Here is a 22228-nt window from a genome sequence, read left to right as displayed (position 1 = left end):
TGGTATTTCTGCTTGCCATTGCATTTGGTATATTGGCCAGGAAGACTGACCATGCTTATCTCTTTGGTCACTGGTTGAGACCCACATGGATGGAGCAAGGACCTCTCCAGGTCTCGAGTCCCCTCAGAGGTTTGGAGGAGAATTCTTTTTTTTTTTTGTCTTTTTCTTTTTTTATCGGTACCAGGGACCGAACTCACGACTGCTTGCAAGGCAGGAGCTTATGCTGCTGAGCTAAATCCCCAGCCCCTGGAGGAGAATTCTTAGCTCCCTGCTTAAGCAACTCACATCAGACTCCAGAGGGCAGAGGATGCAGTCTCTGTCTGTCTGAATGTGTGATTCGTGTAAGATGCCCTGGGACTCACCAGTTAGTCTGTCTGACAGTCCTGCTCAGCTTCAGCAGAAGGGGAGATTGTCACCTCTTGTTAGTCAAGACCACTCTTGAGGGAAGGAGGTTGGAATGCTTTAACCTCTGAGTACCTGTTAAATGAATGTGTGAGTGGAATGGACAGAGAAAATAGGCTGCTGTGACTGTACCAAGACTGAGAAGATCTGGATATGGGGGCTGACTGAGCCCTCACCAGTGGTTCTGTGGCATTTGACAGATGGCATAATGGAGGCCTCACACCCTCCTTAGCTAAGTCATGCCTAAGTCCCTGTAACAGTTGCAACCAGGCAGGCATCCAATGGTATCTCTCTGAAGGGCACCACCCTTTGTCTGTTACACCTTCATTCAGGGGTACACAACACACACAGGAAGTCAGAGATGGGAATTAATTAGTCAAAACCCACAGTCCTTTATTGCAGGAAAAAGGGCTCTTCTAAGATTATGGAGTTAAAAATGAAATCAAACCACTCCTTTTGTCTCAAAGAAAGAAAGAAAAGCCGGGTGTGATCCCAGCACTCAGGAGGCTGAGGCAGGAGGATCACTGTGAGTTCAAGACCAGCCTAGGCCACAAAGTGAGCTCAAGGCCAGTCTGAACTGCATAGAGAGACCCTGTCTCAAAAAGATTAAAAAAAAAAATGGAAAAAGGAGGCCCAATCTTTATGAGAGTGCCGCCTTGGCGCTCTTGTTGGCTACTGCAGTTGCTGCCAACAGTTTCATCTCCTGCTCCCAATTTGTATACTTCCAGCCAACTGAACTAGTTCCAGCTAGCCATTGTCCATATTCAGCCACAGAGGCCCTCCTTGCCCAGAATTTCCTGCTTCATAGCTATGCCTATTCTGGTCAGATGGTATCATCCAACACCCACACAAGATAACTGTCCATGATTGCTTCTGAGTTCCACAGTTTAACTGAAGCCCTGAGAAGATGATGCCTGCAGAAGATCTCTGCCTGAGCAGAGAACTGCAATCCTGAAGTTCTGAAAACTCCTCTCAGAAGTAGGAAGTAAAGACCTACCTTCAGGGCTAAGGGTTTAGCTCAGTGGCACAAACACCTGCTTGGCAAGCATGAAGTCCTGAGTTTAATCCAAAGGGGGGAAAAAAAAACCCTCACCTCCAGGCCTAGCCATCAACCATACCATTACACCATCACTCCCATTGCTGTCAGATGTCATGGGAAGCACACATAGGCATCCAGCCACACATCAGCCTGTTAGACTGTCAACTGCCTTGGGCAAGATCTGCATGATGTCAGCAATGAAGCTATCACCTTGCATGCTGAAGTTCCCAACACATACATCCTTTTTGGACTGTTAATTGTTATAAGGGCTTAAGAATTCCCTCACTATTTTCAGGGAGACACTAACAACAGATTTGGCTCTGGGACAGCTATTTCTCCATCCCTTGCTTCCCTGTCTCCTGATAATTGTGTTTTTCTCTTAAATGCTATGGACAGTTGTATTAAAAGAACAATGAATCAGACACTTGAACAAGATTTGATAAGTATCCAAAACACATTGGACATTTTTCCTAGATCCCACATTAACTCCCTCACTACCTTGCCAGAATAATGTTATAAAACAGACGGGTCTAAATTATATCTCTAAGATGCCCATTATGGTTTGACTATTATCTTCTTTGGAAGTCCTATAAGGTCTCCAATGTGGGTTTTATTGGTCTTGTTCTGTACTGTTTTGTTCAATTCTATTATGTCAGATGATACAGGCAACTCTTTTTAAGATAGCAAGAGGCATAATGGTAACCACTGTTGATTACCTGGTATTCTCTTTTTGCATTATACACAGAGTCCACCCTCCTGTTCTGACTCTGTTTTGCTTTGTCACATTGGTTTTTTGTTTCGTTTTGGGTTTTTTTTTGTTGTTGTTTTTTCCTCTTCAAAGAAAAAGTTATAAGAACTGTGGGAGTGGGGTGTGGACTTCCGGTGTCATGGCTTCCCTGACCACAACGTAGTGCTGAGAATTTCTGTCCCGGCTAGACTGCTTACTGAGACTTCTACGGCCTACAGGCCTCATGGAAGGACTCTTACAGACCGGAAAGACACACAGTGATCTTTTAATATATTATGGAGGATGTCAAAGATGTAAGATCTAGCCAATTGCTCAGTACACACAATTAAGTTGCCATTTGACTCTTCCGGGAGAACATGGCGGACAGATAACAGCAACTACCGGCGGCTCTCTGAAAGACTCGGCTCAGAAGCCAGGAATGGTGCGGACTAAGGAGACATAAGCAGGTGGAGATATGCTCTGCTGACTCAGGAACGAACTGGGCTGAGAGAAGCCAACTTGGAATGCAGTCCTGGTGCTAAAACAGGAACAGAAAAGACTCGGTGTGGAGGCTGGAACCGTGCCATTGTAAGCCGCGATTTGGGTTTCCCGCCGCGCAGCGGCTGGCTGCCTCTACAGCGGCTCGGCAAGGGGAGAGACGTGCAGAAGCTCTGAGAACGGCAATCTGCGAACGGCAGGGAGGCGTGCACTGACTTATGGTGAGGTGAGTGAGAGAAACTGACACTCTACCACAGTTTGACTCCAGCAGAGGACTTTCTGGGCCCGAGCAGTCCTGCGGGAGCAGGGCGCGGTGGCGACTCCAGCCACACATCCCCCTCTCGGGCGGGATTGGTGAAAAGTGCCTGGCCTGCGTGACGCTGCCGGCGGACCTGGTAGACTGTCCCAACCCAGATCCCAGAGCCTGATGGTGGCCGGGAGGGGAGACGCGTAGGCTGCCTGGTCCGTAACTCCCTGGTGCGCAGCGGTGAGCGGGGAACACCTAACTGGCGCAATTCGATCAGGCTGTGGCTGACTGGGAGAGAAGCTGGGCCTCTTATATAAGCTTGCATATATAAGGAACAGAGAAGAAGAGGCAGCATGGGAAGAGGCAGCAACAAGAAAGTCTCCTCGGCCCCCAATTCTGAGAAACAGGCAATAGCAGACACCGCACCAATACACATAAGGCACCATATAGAGAGCCTCATAGACCAATTCAGGAATGAAGTTATCAACGACCTGAAGCTAGAAGTATGCAGAATAGTTAGAGAAATGCTAAGCACCACCCAAGAAAAAACAGGTGATGGAATGGAAGAACAGAAAAAAAGGGGAGAATTGTTTGATGGAGAAAACAGAGAAAGCATAGAATACGTGAAGCAGGTTCAAAGGGACTACCAAGATACTAAGAAGTCTATCGAAGACTGGCATAACAGCTTGAAAGAAACTAAGGACAGACTATCTGAACTGGAGGGCAGACTTGTAATATGGGAGAATGAAATGAAAAACTTCTTAAAAATAACAAAGAAACAAACAGCAATAATACAAAGACAAGAAGATGATAAGAGGATCCATAACTTAAGGATTAAGAACATAAAAGAAGAAGTAGGGATGCAAACAAGTGAACTACAAAAGCTACTCACAGAAATAATCCAGGAGAATTTTCCTAATTTAGCAAAAGGTAAAGATACTCAGATGTATGAGGCATACAGGACCCCAGCTACCTACAACCCAAACAGAGCAACACCCAGGCATATAATAATAAAAATTCCAGAAATTCAATACAAGAACAGAATATTAAAAGCTGTAAGAGACAAGAAACAGACCACTTACAAGGGAACACCCATCAGAATTACAGCAGATTTCTCTTCACAAACCATCAAATCACGAAGAGCGTGGGGGGAAATAATTCAAGCATTGAAAGATAATAATCTCCAGCCAAGATTGAGATATCCTGCACAACTGTCCCTGGAAATTGATGGAAAAACAAGGTGCTTCCAGGATAAAGAGGAACTGGGGGAATTTGCAACCACCAATTCAACTCTACAGAAAGTATTGCAGGATATTCTAAAAAAAGAAAAATACAAAGAACCCAGAAATAGTGGCGGGGAGGCCACAACAAATGGAGCAGAGAACAAAATGAAGAAGACAAACTGACAGCTACTGACAGAAAAAGAGCTTAACAGAAATGAGGCAGAGAAGATTGGATGATAGGAACAGCTATTTTGGAGAAAATGACATCTTAATAGGTAATACTGATTTAGTATCATCTTGTTTTGAAGTCTCATCTAGCTTTTGTCCTTCTGTCTCCAATGGTCTAAATAGGCTGTATCTTATTGGATTTTATTATGTACGATAGTATAAGCAAAAACCTTTTAAAGACAAGGAGATTATACAGAAACCATTGTTCATTTTCTGTTAGTCGATTCTAAATACTCTGTAATGCTGTCATTCTCTTGAATGGTTTTACATTGTTTTGATATACTTAATGCTACAGTATACGAAGTTGTACTCAAGGATTTCAAAGAAAGAAACAATATGGTAACTACTTTTAGGTTAGGATTATCTGGTGGTGAAACACTATTCTGCTTAAATGGTTATGTTTTGATCTGCGCTGTTTCGTTGTTATGCCCTCTTTTATCTCAATCTCCACTCCATTATTTACTTTTTTATCTTTATCCTTTTAATTAAAGGAAAAAAATAGCAGGATATATTATAGTAACCCATTTTGACTTTTCATTACCTTGATTTAAAGCCCTGTATTACTCTCACCATCTGGTTTTTAACTGATGTTCCCCTATTCTGTTTTGCTGGATAGTATCAGGTTCGAAAGTTTAGGCATCAGCTGTGAAGATAATGAGATTCATTATGACGCCCATTCTTATTGACTTTTAGCTACTTTTGAAGACCTACAATGTCTCCAATGTTTTGGTTTTGTCGGTTTTATTCTTTACTGTTTTGTTCAATTGTATTATAACTAATGATATAGGCAATTCTATTAGAGATAGCGGGAGACATTATGGTAACCATTGTTGATCACCTGTATTATGTTTTTACATTATCTATTATGTCCACCCTTTTGACTTGACCGATTCTGTTCTGTTATGTCACATTTGGTTTTACTCTCTTCCAAAAAAGTAATAAGAACCGTGGGAGCAATGAAACCCAAAATCTGTAATAGTCATGGTACAAAAGAGAGGAAAAGAAAGTACTCTAAACTATATAACTGCATGTATATTTAAGTGTATAAGATAGAAAATGATATCACAGAGTTTTATTGGATCAATGAACAGAACTGTTTGCAGTATCATTGATGGAATGTCCACTTTACAAGCTTTAATTTTGTGACTTGAACAATTATTTCTAAGATGACAATATGTAATCCATTAACTAGTGATTTCCTACTGTTCATTTTTTTTCTGTAAATCTGTATAACTTGTACCCTTTCCCTGCTTTTTTTTTTCTTTTCTCCTTAAATAAAATTAAAAAAAAAAAAAAAAAAGAACTGTGGGAGTAATAAAACCCAAAATGTGTAATTGTTATTGTAAAAAAGATAGGAAAAGAAAGTGATCTAAAGGATATAACTACATGTATATTTAAGTGTATAGGATAGAAAACCATATTACTGAGTTTTTGTTGGATCGTTGAACAGAACTGTTTGCAATCTCACTGTATTAATGTCCACTTTGTATGCTTTAATTTTGTAATCTGGACAACTGTTTCTGAGATGACAATATGTAATCTATTAACTAGTGATTTCTTAGTGTATATTTTCTTTCTTGAAATTCTATATTACTTGTACCCTTTTACTGTTTTGTTTTGCTTTGTTATTCTCTATAAATAAAAAAAATTATATCTCTAAAAACAATTTAGGAAAAAACTCTGTAATAAGACAGTCTAGGGGAGCTTGGCTAGGGCCCATCATAGGATCACTGACAACGTTACGGCGTCTAGTTGGGCCTTGTCTCAGATCACATATAATATGCCTAGCAAAGATTTTCCAGGAAAACTAAAAGAGGGGGGAAATGTAACAGAACAGTCCCCAGCCAGTAGACTTCAGTTTCTTAGTAAGCCAGGCAATAGTTCCCATTCCAGTTCCAGTTGCTTCTGTCTTGTAGAAACACTGGTCACTGTGATGCACACTGTATAAACCAATCCTCAATTGACAAGCCAGTCTGCCTCTGTACTTCCTGTTTGCTTATCTCACTCATATAAGCCTTTGACCACCAGAGATCAGGGCCTGATAGTCTGAGAATGATCCTGATCAGTGCCCATTGCCATGAATAAATCTGACTCCAAACCCTTGGTGTTCAATGTTTCTGCTTGCTGTTACAATAGCTATGTCAGTGTTAGTCTTTGAAAAACAGAGGTCTTTTGAGAAACAGAGGTGAAATTCAAGTGCAAAGATTTTGTCAGAGTAAATATCCATGAGAAAAGTGGGAGTTTGGGCTGGACATGGTGGTTCACACCTCTAATCCCAGCTCTTGGGAAGCACAGGCAGGAAGACTGCCATGAGTTAGAGGTCAGCCTGGGTTATACATACTGTTTTCAAGGGCAGACTGGACTACATAGCAAGAGCCTGTCTAATGCTCTCCACTACTAAAAAAGGGAAATAGGAGCTGGAGAGGGCTAAGAGAGCAGGCAGCCTGGGATGCAAGTCTGATTCTGAACGGAGGAGAGAGAGAGAAGCAAGCAAGGTCTGATAGAAACCATTACTGATGTCTTGCAGGCTAAAGAAAGCTTATCAAGAGCCATTAAGTTCTTGAGCCAAAGAAGCCAACTAAAATCCCATGTTCCTGGAGAATAAGGCTGTCTTAGTATCCCTGTTATATTCAGTAACCAGCTCCAAACTTGGTGGTGTGCATGCCTATAATCTAGCTACTCAGGAGGCTGAGGCAAGACAGTTGCAGGTTGCAGGCCAGACTGTGCAATTTAACAAGATCCTGTCTCAAAACTTAAGTGTACTGAGGAGGTGGCTCTTGCCTAGCATCCATGTTTCCCTAGGTTCACTCCCAAGTACCACACACACACACACACACACACACACACACACACACACACAAAGGAACCAACTCCAAGGAGCTTCAAGGAATTCTGATTGCAGCATGAATATCCTGATGGATCTCACAGAGCCTCTATTCAGATTCTTATTTTTAATTAGATCCTTTATGTGGGTAATCATGCTAAGGCCAGGGCTCTCAGGCTCTTAATAATTTACCTAACCTCCCTCTTTATCATACTATATCTTCCACAACAAGCATGGAAATCTGACCTGCTCCTCATATTTGGGCTCTACATCCCCAACGTAATAGTAAAGTTATTTTCTTTCTCCCATCAAACTTGCAGCTCAGTGGTTACTAATTCTTTTCTTATTGCCTCCTATCAGTTTTTCTTTCACCTAGTCAGTGAACCACAATGCCCCAAGGCAGTTGGAGAGCACATAATCCCCAGGAGGTGGGGTCTACAGCCCCTTCCAGTTGTAAGAAGCTATAGAAGACAGAGCCCTCCCCTCCCTCAGCACCCCATGAAGAATTATGGGGATATGATGTATCTTTCAGGGGGAAAGGAGACAGATTAGGTTGTGGTTGAAACTGGCCAGGAAAGGAGGTGTCACAAGATCCCATGGGACAGAGGGCAGAACAGTTCTCATAACCCTGCATGTGGATTTCTCGTGAGAATTCAAGCAGGTTTTTGTTAGGATGGCCTAGACCTGAAGTCAGCCTGGGCAGTGGACAGTCCACACTGAATTTTTGCCTCTTTGCTCACTCTTGCATGGTGGCTGTATTTCTTTTCCTACTTTTACTTGGCCCAAACTTGTGCTGCAGAACTTGTTTCTTTCTCTCTTTTTTTTTTTTTTTTTTTTTTTTTTTGTTGTTGTTGTTGTTGTTTTTGGAGACAGGGTCCTGTTCTGTAGTTCAGGCTAGTTTTGAATTTACTATGTAGCCAGGTTGGCCTCAAACTCGATAATCCTCCTGCCTCAGCCTCTCAAGTGCCGGGGTTATAACAGTACATCACATTTGGCTTTCTTTTCCTGTCTTTAATAAAACTTTGCTACTGATTGTGCTTGTCTTGACCAGTTCTTTGCTTGGAACAGAAAGAACCTAGAAATTACCTCCAGAAGGAGACTCTAGCACCCCTAAACCTATTAACAGTGCTAGCCTCAGGGGCAGTGTTAGAGCAACACTAAATGGACTAAGACAGCAGGGCTGTGTACTTCAAGGTCCAGAGCTGTGTGTCCCTGGGATTTGTAATGAGGTCACCACCTTGACAGAGGTCATTAGGGCAAATCCCCAGGGATACCAGCATGTACCTATTTATCTAATATACTATAATGAACTTAACACAAACTTCTCAAACTATTTTTAATTGACTTTCATTGGAAAGAGATTTCTCCTTTTTAAGGTAGGAAAATAAAATGTCCTTGACATCCACAGAAGCCTGAAATCTCTGTTCCAAGCAAGATAACTGTGTTACAGGACTGGTTCAATCTCTCCTATTACAGCATTGCATCTAAACTCCAACACCACCTTCTTTCCAGGCTGTCTGATTTAAACTCAGCTTATTGTTGCTACAAAACACCTCTGGCAGTATATAAAGAAAGAGTTCATTTGGCTCAGTTGTGGAGGCTGGAAGTTCAAACAGTGTAGTGTAGGCTCTGGTGAACGTCACTCTTGGCTTCATCACACTATGGGAGAAGGGCACCCCTCCCTCTCTTAGCAGAGTCATCATGAGAGCTCCATCCTAATGACCTAAAATAATCAGATTATTTCCTAGAGTCTTCTCTAAATACCATAATTGGATTAAGTTTTTACCCTTATAATACTGTTAACATGAGATTTTGGGGATTAAACTCCTGCTTGAGTTCAAAAGGACAAATCATACTCAAACCATAGTAACCACTCTACACTGAATCTGAGTTAGGATAGAAGAAATACAAACTAGGTAGAAAGGAGACAAAAAATAATTTTTTTTCTTTTTTTTGGTCTTTTTCCTTTTTATCGGTATCAGGGATCAAACTCACGACTGCCTGCTTTTGCAAGGCAGGCGCTTATGCCGCAGAGCTAAATCCCCAGCCCCAATAATTTTTTAAAATGAAAGCTTCAGCTTCAGTACACAAGTTTAGTTTAATTTTATTTCTGTCTTCTTCCTGGATATAATATGTCTGGGTAATTCCCTTTTACCTCCAAATGGTTAACCTTCCCTTTTTATTTGCACCTGTGAATAGATCATTGGTACAAAACAGAACACAAACAGATTACTCATTTTACCTATAAATTAGGCTTTCCTCTATGAATAGTCAATATCCTATTATGGGTCGGTTATCCTTCCCCACCCTCCAAACCAAGATCAAAACTATAGATTATCAAATTCCACAGATTTCCATTGCCAAAAATAAATATTCTGCTGGGTACAGTGGCACACGCCTGTAATCCCAGCATTTGGGAGACTGAAGCAGGAGGATTGCTGCAAAGTTGAGGCTAGCCTGGGTGGTGAGTTCAGGGCCAGCATGAACTACACAGGGAGACCTTGTCTCAAAAAAAAAAACCAAAAACGGGCTGGGAATGTAGCTCAGTGGTAGAGTTCTTGTCTGGAATGCATGAGGACCTGGGTTTGATCCCCAGCAGTGTGCATGTGCATACACACACACACACACAACCACCACCACCACCACCACCACATACACACACAAAACTGAAAATGTTCTTAGTTTCAAAGTGTTGTCTCTCATTTCTCTGAGCACCCATACTCCACTCTTGAGGGTGCTCTCAAAATCTGTACCTAATACTCTTATGCCTCATACTGATGAATCTTGAAAGTTCTTTCTTTGCAACTGAGGTCAGTAAACCTTTAAGCATTCTATTTTGGGTAATTTAAATTCCTCATCTTGAGACAGAAAAAGAAAGCACCCTGGGCTACCTCTTTCCAAGGACTGAGCCCTGAGTACCATCTGATAAAATTAGGTTCTCACTTTGTTCTGTTTTAACCACAAGATTACAGCAGTTTTGCTACCTTGCTGTAACCCTTTCCTCTCTTTCCCTCAGGAGCTACTTCACAGCCCCTTGTTACTGAAGTGGGTTCATGAGCAGTATAGGAATCCAAGCAGCCAAATTGATAAATTTGGAATTTTTTTAGCTGAGCTCAGTGACCACCCATGGACCTCTGTTTCAGAGTCCCACCGAGTGGCACTGAACTAGAAAGTTACAGATTTTTTAAAACAGAAAATCACAGAAAGACATCCTATTGGAAACAATTTAGCTAGAATCTTCTATTAATTTTTGGTTGATATCTGTATCCTGCTTCTTTGTTGAACAAGTTAATTTTTCTCTTGTAGGTACAGCTCATTCTGCTTTTCTCATGGGATTTGTTCCCTGAGTAATATTTTACTCTTCTGGGTCAAATACAGGGCACAAGATGGAGTTAGTTATGCAAAGCTACAACAGTTATCTGACTTCCCAGCTAGCTGATGTTCAAAATGGTCAACCTGTCACCTTTGCATAACTGCCTGTGTGCAAGCTGCCCTTTCCCACCACAAACTCTACATAATGACTCTTGTAAACCAGACTTGGGGCTCAGACTTTGGGGTGCTGAAATCTGGTTTCCTCCACTTCTCTGAATGCTGCTCAGTGGTTTCTTGTGTCACTGGTGAATCTGACTTTGCCGTATGTAGCATTTGATAAAATCCAAAATGCTGTAACAATCTCAGCTGCAGAAACTTATTACACTCAGCCCAGTAACAAAGGTGAAAAGAACACAACAGTTTAGGAAAACAACTGGGGCTCTGGAGAGGGTCTAATTCTACCATACTGAAGGAGATTAGGGTGCAGCCTGCGGCTGGGCAAGTGGATGGGACCTGTCAATCACAGAGATCCAGGAAACACACACCCAAAGCCTGTATCTGAGACCATTTCAAAAAACGCTATCTTTAATTCTTCTGGTATGAGATTACACAAATTTTCATAAGACAGTCTAGACCCGACATCAGCCTGAGGAATGGGGATACAAAACGCACCCACCATCAACCTTGTAGGCACTGTCCTCTTTTTCCCAGTGGTCTGCTGTCATGCTGTACAGAGTACTTCCCCCACCTTTATTTTTGTTTTTTTATTATTTTATTTTTTGTCTCATTATGCAGTTCAGACTGGCCTTGGGCTCACATAGTAGCCCAGACTAGTCTCAAACTTGCAAATGATTCTCCTGCCTCAGCTTCCCAAGTGCTGGGATTACGTACACCACCATGCCCAGCTTCCCCCTACCTTTAATTGGCACATACTCACCCTGGGAAGCATACTTCTTCTTCTTTTTTTTTTTTTTGTCTTTTTTGTTTTTATTGGTACCAGGGATCGAACTCACGACCACACACTTGCAAGGCAGGCGCTTATGCCGCTGAGCTAAATCCCCAGCCCCAAGGGAAGCATACTTCTTTCCCTGTCTATTTTTCTCTGGAGGGTTTCCTGATTTTTTAAGACAGCATCTATATAGCCCAGGCTGCCCTCAAACTTATAGCAATCCTACTGCCTCAGCCTCCCCAGTGCTGGAATTACAGACATGCACCACCACGCCCAGCTCCCTGCCTTTAATAAATGTAAAACCTTGCTACTTTTGCATGTGTTTTGATCAATTCATTGTTCAGGACAAAAAGAACCTGAAACAGTCTCTAGAAGGAACACACAGCACCCTAGAATCCTTATAATATCTCATTCTAAATGTTAAAAAAAGGAGTACTATAGATGGACCATATTCATTTTTTTCTCTCCACAAGGAGTACATGTTTTTTTTTTTTTTTTTTTTTTTTTGTCTTTTTTGTCTTTTTCCTTTTTATCGGTACCAGGGATCAAACTCACGACTGCCTGCTTGCAAGGCAGGCACTTATGCCGCTGAGCTAAATCCCCAGCCCCAATGAGTACACGTTTTAAAAAAATAAACTTTGCCTTGGGTGTAGTGACATATACCTCTAATTTAATTTTCTAAAATCAAGAACAAGGTTGATCTGGTATAGTAGCACATGCCTATAATCCCAGCATTTGGGAGGCCAAGATAGGACTGCTGAGTTGAAGGCCAGCCTGTACAATATACTGAGAACCTGTCTCAAGAAAACCGACAAACAGAAAAAAAAAACCCAAAAATACAAAATAAAAACCAACGTGCTAGGCAGGGTGACTCATGCCTCAAATCCCGGCTCTCAAATTTAAGCTCTGTTTGAGTGATGATAGGGACTTGGCTATCATCACTGTCTCAAAATAGAAATTTTTATTTAATTTTAAATTAGGGCTGGGGATATAGCTCAGTGGCACAGTGCCTGCCTGGCAAGTGCGAGGTCATGAGTTCAATTCTCAGCACACACACACACACAAAAATTAATTAGGTTTTCTGAGACAGGATATCATTAGTTCAGGTTTGTCTGAACTCTGTAGCCCACAGTGGCCTCAAACTCAGAAGGATTCTCCTGTCTTAGGTCCGAGTGCTGGGATTACAGGCACATACCATTATGCTCGGATAAAAATTAAAATAAAAAAAATTTTTAAAGGGTTGGAGATGTAACTAAGCACAAAGGTCCTGAGTTCAATATCCTGTAGCACTGAAGGCAAGACAAAAAAGAGAAAGAAGGGGGAGTGAAGAAGGGGAGAAGACTGAATTTCTCACACACGTGTGAGAATACAAGATTGCTGCTCTGAAAGTTTGGCAATTTCTATTCTCAATTTTTAGACAAGGTCTTGCTATGTAGTCAGTGGTGACTCCAAAATGGTTATCTTCCTGCCTCAGCCTCCCAAGTACTGAGATTATAGATATATGCCACCATGCCGTGCTCTTGGGCAATTTCTTATACACACACATGTAACCACACAACTAGACTCCTACTCTGAGGTATATACCCACAGAAACGACTTATGTTCACAAGCTATATTTATTTATAGGCTTATTCATAGTTACCCCAAACTGGAAACCATCCAATGAGTAAATAGTAAAAAAAAAAAAAAAAAAAAATCTGCAGTATATTCATACAAAACACCACAAATACAACACAGATGAATCTCAAAGGCAGTATGCTGAGTGAAAGAAGACAATCTTCAGGTTACTTCCTAAGGACTCTATGAAACATTCTAGAAAAGCTATAGGGATATGGAATCAATAAGGGTTTATCTGCCCGAGGAGTGGAGAAGCACGACTGGCTTCTTTTTTTTTTTTTTTAATTTCATTTAAGGAGAAAAAGAGAAAAAAAAAAAAAAAACAGAAAAAGGGTACAAGTTATACAGAATTTCAGAAAGAATAAACAGTAGGGAATCACTAGTTAACAGATTATATATTGTTATCTTAGAAATAGTTGTTCAAGTTACAAAATTAAAGCATATAAAGTGGACTTTCAAACAGTGAGACTTCAAACAGTTTTGTTCAATGATCCAACAAAACTCAGTAAATATGGTTATCTATCTTATACACTTAAATATATATACAGTTATGTCCTTTAGAGCACTTTCTTTTCCTCTTTTGTACAATGACAATTACACATTTTGGGTTTTATTACTCCCACAGTTCTTATTATTTTTTTTGACGAGAGTAAAACAAATTTTTTTTTTGAAGAGAGTGACATAACAAAACAGAGTCAGTCAAATCAAAAGGATGGACATAATAGATAATGTAAAAACAAAATACCAGGTGATCAACAATGGTTACCATACTGCCTCTTGCTATCTTTTTTTTATTTTTTCTTTTTGTTTTTATCAGTCCCAGGGATCGAACTCACGACTGCCTGCTTGCAAGGCAAGCACTTATGCCACTGAGCTAAATCCCCAGCCCCCGCCTCTTGCTATCTTAAAAGAATTGCCTATATCATCAGTTATAATAAAATTGAACAAAACAGTAAAGAATAAAACCAATACATTGAAGACACTACACTTCTTTAAAAGAAGATAATAGTCAACCAGAATGGGCATCATAATGAATCTTACTGTCTTCACAGTTGTTGCCTACGCTTTCGAACTTGGTACTATTGAGCAAGGCAGAATAGGGGAAAATCAGTCAAAACAAGATGGTGAGAGCAATACAGGGTTTCAAATCAAGTTAATAGGAAATCAAAGTGGGTTACTATAATGTATCCTGCTATTTTTTATTTTTCCCTTAATTAAAAAGATAAAAATAAAAAAGTAAATAATTAAAAAAGGAGATTGAGATAAGAGGGCATAACAACAAAATAGCACAGGTCAAAGCATAATCATTTAAGCAAAATAGTGTTTCACCACAAGATATCCTGACATAAAAGTAGTTACCATAGTGTCTCTTTCCTTGAAATCTTTGAGTATACCTTTGTATACTGTAGCACCAAACATATCAAGGCAATGTAAAACCATTCAAGAGAATGACAGTATTATAGGGTATTTAGAACCAACTAACAGAAAATGAACAATGGTTTTTGTATAATCTCCTTATCTATAAAAGTTTTTGCTTATATTATCACATATAATAAAATCCAATAAGATACAACCTGTTAAGACTGATGGAGACAGAAGAATAAAAGCTTGATGGGACTTCAAAACAAGATGATACTAAATCAGCACTAGCTATTATGATGTCTTGTTTTCACCAAAATAGCTGTTCCGACCATCCGATCTTCTCTGCCTCATTTCTGTTGAGCTCTTTTTCTGTCATTAGTTGTCAGTTTGTCCTCTTCATTTCGCTTTGTGCTCCATTCATTGTGGCCTCTCTGCCACTATTTCTGGAATCTTGGTATTTTCCTTTTTTAGAATATCCTGCAGTATTCTCTGTAGAATTGAATTGGTGGTTGCAAATTCCCCTAGTTCCTCTTTATCCTGGAAGCACCTTGTTTTTCCATCGATTTCTAGGGACAGTTGTGCAGGATATATCAATCTTAGCTGGAGGTTATTATCTTTCAAAGCTTGAATTATTTCCCCCCATGCTCTTCGTGATTTGATGGTTTGTGCCAAGAAATCTGCTGTAATTCTGATGGGTGTTCCCTTGTAAGTGATCTGTTTCTTGTCTCTGATGGCTTTTAATATTCTGTTCTTATATTGGATTTCTGGAATTTTGATTATTATATGTGTGGGTGTAGTTCTGTTTGGGTTGTAGGTGGCTGGGGTCCCATATGCCTCATACACCTGAGCATATTTACCTTTTGCTAAATTAGGGAAATTCTCTTGGATTACTTCTGTGAATAGCTTTGTAGTCCATTTGTTTGTGCCCCTACAACTTCTTTTATGTTCTTAATTCTTAAGTTATAGAATTATAACTCTTATCTTCTAGCCTTTGTATAATTGCTGTTTTCTTGTTATTTTTAAGAAGTTTTTTATTTCATGCTCCATTACAAATCTGCCCTCCAATTCAGATAATGTATCCTTAGTTTCTTTCAAGCTGTTATGCCAGCTTTTGATAGTTTTTAGTTTTCTGGTAATCTCTTTGAATCTGTTTCACTTATTCTATGTTTTCTCTATTTTCTCCATCAAACAATTCTCTCCTTTTTTTCTGTTCTTCCATCTGTTTTTTCTTGGGCGGTGCTTAGCATTTTTCTAACTATTCTACTTATATCTTGCTTTATTTTGTTAAGTACTTCACTTTTGAACTCGTCTATGAGGCTCTGGAGATATTGCTTTACATCTATTGGTGCCGTGTCTGATAGCATGTTTTCTTTCCTCATTCTCCTTGGCATTCACCTTTCCTGGATCAGTGTTCTCAGGATTTCTTGTTGCTTCCTCTTCCCATACTTTTTGTTCCTTCCATACAAGCGAGTATAGGAGGCCCAGTATTTTTTCTCTTTGTCTGTTATAGTTTGTTTGAATTGCGCCGGCTAGGTGTCCCCGCCCACGGCAGTGTACTAGGGAGACACAGACCTGGGCAGCCTCTGCTGGGCCTGCCCCTGCAGGTCAACCTACCAAAGGCTTCACTGCTAGGGTGCACCTCCAGGTGCTGGGACCTGGTTTGGGCTAGCTTACTGGGTCTTAGTCAGTGGCGTCGCCCAGGCCAGGCACTCCCCACCAATCCCACTTGAGGAGGGAATATGTGACCAAAGTCATTGCAGCGTCCTGTTCCGGCAAGTTTGCCTGGTCCCAATATGTCCTTTGCTGAAGCCTCCTACTCTATGGAAGGGTCCCTGTTCCGCGCACTCACCGCAGGTCGATGCAGGGCTCCCTGCCAGTCCCGTTCTCAACTCCATTTGCTGGTTCCCACTCTCAAAGTTTTCGTGCATCTCTCTCCCTGCTGTGCTGATTTAGACACAGCAGCAGCAGCAGCAGCAAGAAATTCAAATCGAGGCTTCCAGCAGCACAGGCTCCAACTTTCACGCTAAGATCTTATCTGTTCCTGTTACAGCACTGGGAATGCGTTTCCAGTTGGTTTCTCTTAGCTTAGTTCATTCCTGGGTTGGCAGGGTACATCTCTCCCTGCTTAGGACTCCTCACACGGCATCATACCTGGACTCTAAGCGGGGTATCTCAGAGAGCCTCCTTAGCTGCTGCTATCTATCCGCCATGTTCTCCCAGAAGTCACGACTGGCTTCTTTAGATGGGAGAACTGCTCTGTCCTGATGCTACACATCATGTGTAAAACTCACAACTCACAGAATTAAAAAAAAAATAATAAAACAAAAAAACTTCCCAGAACTTCACATCCAAAAATAGTTAATTATGCAATATGTTAATTTGGAATTTAAAACATATACAGTAAATTTCTTCTGAAAAAATTTTTTTTGGTACTGGGAATCAAACTCAGGACCTTGTGCTTGCCAGGGTGGCACTTATGCCACTGAACTACATCCCAGGGTCAAAAAATGCTTTTGAAGAAAGCATTCACCACCTGGATCTGTATCAGAACGATTGTATTATGGGGGCTCTGCCACTCCAGCCCTAAAAACAGTGATTTTTAACTTATTCTCCTCTAATTCCCTCATCGTGGGCCCCTGGGCTCCACTCAGCTCTGGACACACAGGTCAGCATTAAACTGTCAAGTGAAGCTTTTGTGCTTATTTTTATGTCATCTCAAAGCTTTGGATTAAAAGAACTAATCTTGAGCCAAATGATGGCACCGAGGGGTCTGAAGCAACCCTGAGTTCTAGAGCCAAGGCACGGCATCCACTCATTTGTACCTTTGACACACGCCCTTGTAGATCCTGGGAGTCAGCAAGAGCGGGCTACTGGCTCTAATGACAAGCAATTCTAAACAAGGGCTTTTGGTGTCTTTGCTTCAGAACCCCTACATCACTCAGGATGAGAAACAATGGAAACTCTAAAACCTCAAGTCTAGGCCTCTCCTGAGGTAAGACTGAAACCATTTTTTCCTCACAGAGGGTAGCTTTCTGGAAGAGTACTTTGTAAACAATAAAGGGCTATGCAGAGCCAGGAGAAATATCTTCATGAGCACAACTGTGTTGAGTTGGGGGCAACAGGGCCGAGATTATACCATTTAGGATAAAAGCTGCCCTTTACACTAAGCATGCACCATGTGCTAGGCATGGTGCTATCAAATTGTTCTGTCTTCACAGATGAGGATGCTGAGGCTCCCAGAGGCACCATGTCACAAGGAAAGAGGTGACAAGAGCTAGGTCATGGCCTGCAGTTCTAAACTTTCAAACCAAGGCCTGGGAGAGGAAGCTTTGAGGCCTGATGTCAGGACTGCTTTTCTCATGAGCCCTGAAGAAGGAAATCAATACCTTTTTTCCTAAAGGCTAGTGAAAGACTTCCCTGGGCCCCTTTAAGACCCTGCCCCATGTAACAGCACTCAGAAAAAAAAATCTTTTTCCAAATTGTATATAGTGGAATACTTTCTTTGAATACTATACTCTATACAAGTCCCATCTAGAAAACTAGGATGGGGCCAATGTGATGAAGGTGGATGTGAGGTCACCTGAGGCCTCAGGGTCCCAGGGAATGCCAGCAAGCTCTCTACCCAGTAGGCTGACACTGATCCTGAGACGCTTGGGGTGTGCCATGATGCTTAAGGCTCTAGCTTTGAATCTGAAGGAGCAAGGTGGCATGGCAGCAGACTCCTTTCTGGGTTGGTCAGTCTGGGCGTGGGCTGCAGGATTCGAGGCCTGCTATGCCCTGGGATCTTCATCCAAGGTATGATCTGCCTCATCATACCTCTGGCCAGTAGCCATCACTTACCCCTCACAGGGTAGAAAATTTATCTTCACTTACAATTAGTGAGTTTGGTCTTTGAAGATTTGGATTACAAAGTTAAAAGCTGTAGAAACTTTTTTTTCTTGCCCTTTAAAGACATCATCTGGTTTGTTCTTGCATCAACAAAAGTACAATGTTCAAGTTCTGATCTTGGAGTAGGATAAACAACAGATCTATACTGCTGACCCCAACAAGGGGCTTGGCAGGGTGGCTCACAGGGGAATCATCAAGCGAACCTCCTTTTCATAGATGTCTGGGATCACTCCCATTGGGGAAGGGACCATGTGCACCGTGTTCTTGCCAAATAGCTGGAACTCATAGTGGATGAGCTGCTCCCAAAAGCCACTGTTGGGTCGGATGATAGGCCGGCAGGACTTGGTCCATGTGTGGGCATCCAGCAGGGACATGGCATGGTACTTCATGAGGTAGGCAAGACACAGGGCAGCTGAGCGGCTCACACCAGCGGCACAGTGTAGCAGTGTGCGACCCTCTTTCATCTCTACCGAGTGGATGTGGTCAGCAATGGAATCAAAAAAGTCATAAAGACATGTGGTGGGCGCATCAACCACAGGCACCTGCATATACTGGATGTTCTCGTAGAAGGTGTTCACTACCTCCACGGAGACGTTAATGACCGTGGTGATCTGGTTGCTGGACAGTAGGAACTTATTGTTGGCAGCTGCCCCACTGCTGATGTACAGGCTTCTGGTGATCTTGGAGAGGCCGCTGACTGAGGGCTGCCGGGATTGGGTTGGGAAGGCACATGTGAGTGATGTCATCAAGACAGTGGATCAGCAGTTGGTGACGTCTGAGACCTATGTCTCTTTTCTAAAGTGTGTCCATGGAAAGCTGCAGGGAAGGAAAGGGTTTTTAGAAGGTAGAGGGCTTGCAGACCATGCCCAGGAGACTTCTGGGAAATAATGGATGGGCCTATGGGATTCTCCAAGGCAGTTTTGACTATCACTGCAGAATCATGCAGGAAATTCATTCATACAGATACCCAAGGGCCTCCTCAAATCCACAGAATCTGATTCTCTGGTGAGGAGTATGAGCCTCACTGTGTGGTCCATGTGCATTGTCCTATGGGACAAATAAAAAGTCCTTGGATCTCAAGGCCTCCCAGGAGCCACCACCATTCTCCCAGTAATCTGTTACAGATAGGTCAGTTTTGCTCTAATCTAGCCTGAGTCTCCATTTAGGCTCACAACAGTAGCCCTCCTTTTTCTTCTTTTCAAAATTCTCCCCTTCCATGCCGGGCATGGTGGTTCATGCCTGTAATCCCAGCATTTGGGAGGCTGAAGCAGGAGAATTATTTCGAGTTTGAGAACAGCCTGGGCTACAAAGCAAGCTCAAGGCTACCCTGAACTATACAGAGAAACCTGTCTCCAAAAAAAGACAAAAAAAATCTCCTCTTTCTCCCAACTCTTCCAAGTGGGAATCATTTGCATAGTCTCCTACCACAGTCTTCTGACTATATGCCCAAATCATGAGACTCTGAACCAGTGACATAGACCAGAGCCAACTGTGCTGGGAGTCACTGGACAGGGGCAGAGTAAGAGCATGGAGGGTCCTGCTTCTTCTTTCCCTGCAAATGATCTCTTTGAAGAGACAGGATGAGCCTATGTGAAACCGAGATCAAATATCAAAGTCCTACAATGTTAAACATGATCTTGCTACCTTGGAAGGGAATAGCTAAAAGCTTCCTGGAAGCAGGCATAATGAGCATCACTGCAATCCCAGGGGCAAGAGCCAGGTGCAGAAGGGCAGTAATGAATCTTTGTTTTTGCTTGAGACAGGGTCTCACTATGTAGTTCAGGCTGGCCTTGAACTCCTTTTGTAGCCCAGAATAGTATGGAACTTGCTTGGATCCTCTTTGCCTCAGCAGCCTGAGCACTGGGATTACAGGGATTACATACCTGGTTTAGATACTGCTTTGAGGGAGTCAGGATAATTACAGGAGGAGTCATATTCATGGTAGTCAAGAAATATTTTTCAGGTACTGTACTGTCAGAGATACTGAAATGTACAAGAAAGTCATGGCCTTTTCTCTAAGCAAGTTCAAAGTCTAGTGATGATAAGGAAATAAAACATTAAGTAATTAGAAAATATACACAGGGGCCAGGGATTTAGCTCAGTGGCATAAGCACCTGACTGACGAGTGCAAGGTTATGAGTTCGATCCCTGGTACAAAAAAAAAAAAAAAAAAAAAAAGGAAAAAAGTAGCCCTATAAAATAGTGTTATATAAAAACTATGGGCCTTTCCCCCCCTTTCCAGCAATGGAGATCAAACCCAGGGCCCTGCCAATGGCAGGCAGATGGTCTACTACTGAGCTACATGCATAGCCCCAGGTCACTGTTTAGTAGCACTAAGCAAAAACAGACCAGACAAAAAATCAAAATGGATTCTTTCACACTAAAGTTCCAAATCACTAACCTGAAACTAGTTTGTCTGACCTTCAAGTAATCCAGATTAGAGTGATAACAACCAAATTTCCCAAGCAGGCTAGTTTCGACTGGCATTATGAAATTGCCTTGATCTTCACAACACAGGTAACCTAAAGTAATCTGATATTAAACAAATAATTTTTAAAAATTATTCAGTCTCTATCCTCCAAGGAAAGTAACTTTGAAATGACCAATCTGCTTTTGTTTCTCTGTCTGCAGTCCTTTTCTGTTCATAAAAATCGTAAGCTTCTTCTGTTTGGCTCATTGGAACACTTATAGCATGAAGTGTTGCCAGATTTAGAATAGATAATAAAAGCGAAGTAAGATTTTTGAATTGTTACTTTGTCCTCTGACAACAATAGAGACAACAGTGCCTACCTTGAAAGGATGTTGTAAAACTATGTATGTTTGCTGACACCTGTAATACTAACATTTGGAAGGCTGAGGCAGGAGGATCAAAAAACTTTTTTAAGGAGGATCAAAATTTCCAGTTCAGTCTAGCCAACTGATAGAGACCTTGTCCCAAAATAAAAAATAAAGTTTAAAAAAAAGGGGGTTGAGAAAAAAGGGTTGAGGATGAAACTCAGTGTTAAGGCCCTGGGTTCAGTTCTCAGTAAAACACACACACACACACACACACACACACACACACACACTCCAGCACAGGATGTTGTAAAGATTAAATGAGATAATCAGCTCATGTGTTGAATGTGGGGCCTGACACAGAATAAACCCTCTAAAAAGGGTAACAATTCTTGCTGTTGTTACAGAAGTTAAAATGCAAGGTGTTGTTGGTATGAAGAGTAAAGGATTGTTCGAGGCTAGAGTAACAAAAGACTGCCACTCCTTAAGGAATGACACCGACCTGGAGATAGTTCCACAACAGGGAAAACGGAGGAGAAACAGCAACTCAGCAACCGCTCAGTTTCACTATTTGACTGTTTATAAAGGCTTTGACATCCTCCTCTGATTCGATATTCAAAGTAACCTTAATTGGACCAGTCTATAATTAGTATCTTCGCTGTCATAGGAGGAAAGTCATGTTCAAATTAACACAGAAAGGTCCGAAAGCTGCTCTTTCTGGCCTGGAATGTGGGGGGAAGTAAGCAAACACTGTGGATAGTTGGTTAAAATCTGGGTTACGAAAGTAACAAAGTCTGTGAGTTTATGGGTTGCCACTTTCAGGGTGAGTTAGGTAGGTTTTCTGGGAGACCTGCATTGGAATAGGTTTCTTCTCTAATTGTTGTCATTCCCGATCCTACCTTTCTTTCCAGTCCTACCTTTCTCCCGCCGCAGGACACAGGAGTTCTTAGAAGTAACAGCAGCTCGGCGAAGCCCCAGGCGAAAGTCGCCGGGAGAGTTCTGTAAGGATCCACAGGCCATAATCTCCACGGGCCGAGCGTTCTGGTTTCCATAGTAGTGGTTTCTTCTCCAGGAGAAAAATAGGCTGTACTTGATCTTCGGAGAAACTGAAGCTTCTGAGTACCGGCATTGCAGCGC

At 41.7% G+C, this 22228-nt stretch overlaps 1 protein-coding gene across 2 annotated transcripts; it reads right to left on the bottom strand.

Annotated features, from left to right (window-relative positions):
* Window positions 1–764: 764 nt before the first annotated feature.
* On the bottom strand, window positions 765–22181 carry Dusp18 (dual specificity phosphatase 18). 2 transcript variants are annotated; one of them, XR_010039720.1, is made up of 3 exons: window positions 22009–22181; window positions 16278–19132; window positions 765–2706 (listed from the first exon to the last, which is right to left on the bottom strand). XR_010039720.1 is itself a non-coding variant. In XM_023560843.2 (2 exons), exon 2 carries the CDS (start codon window positions 19060–19062, stop codon window positions 18496–18498), a length of 567 nt encoding a protein of 188 aa, XP_023416611.1. In that variant the 5' UTR covers window positions 19063–19132; window positions 22009–22181; the 3' UTR covers window positions 13047–18495. The 2 variants fall into 2 exon arrangements, 1 of the variants encoding a protein (XP_023416611.1); XM_023560843.2 differs by lacking the exon at window positions 765–2706 and having other exon boundaries at window positions 13047–19132.
* Between the last annotated feature and the right edge of the window lie 47 nt (window positions 22182–22228).

This window comes from Cavia porcellus, unplaced genomic scaffold, assembly GCF_034190915.1.
Source record: "Cavia porcellus strain 051 isolate PalLab524CR breed Dunkin Hartley unplaced genomic scaffold, mCavPor4.1 scaffold_16, whole genome shotgun sequence".
Classification (NCBI taxonomy): domain Eukaryota; kingdom Metazoa; phylum Chordata; class Mammalia; order Rodentia; family Caviidae; genus Cavia; species Cavia porcellus.
Note: the sequence above shows the minus strand (reverse complement) of the source record. Positions and strands in the feature narration are given on the sequence as shown.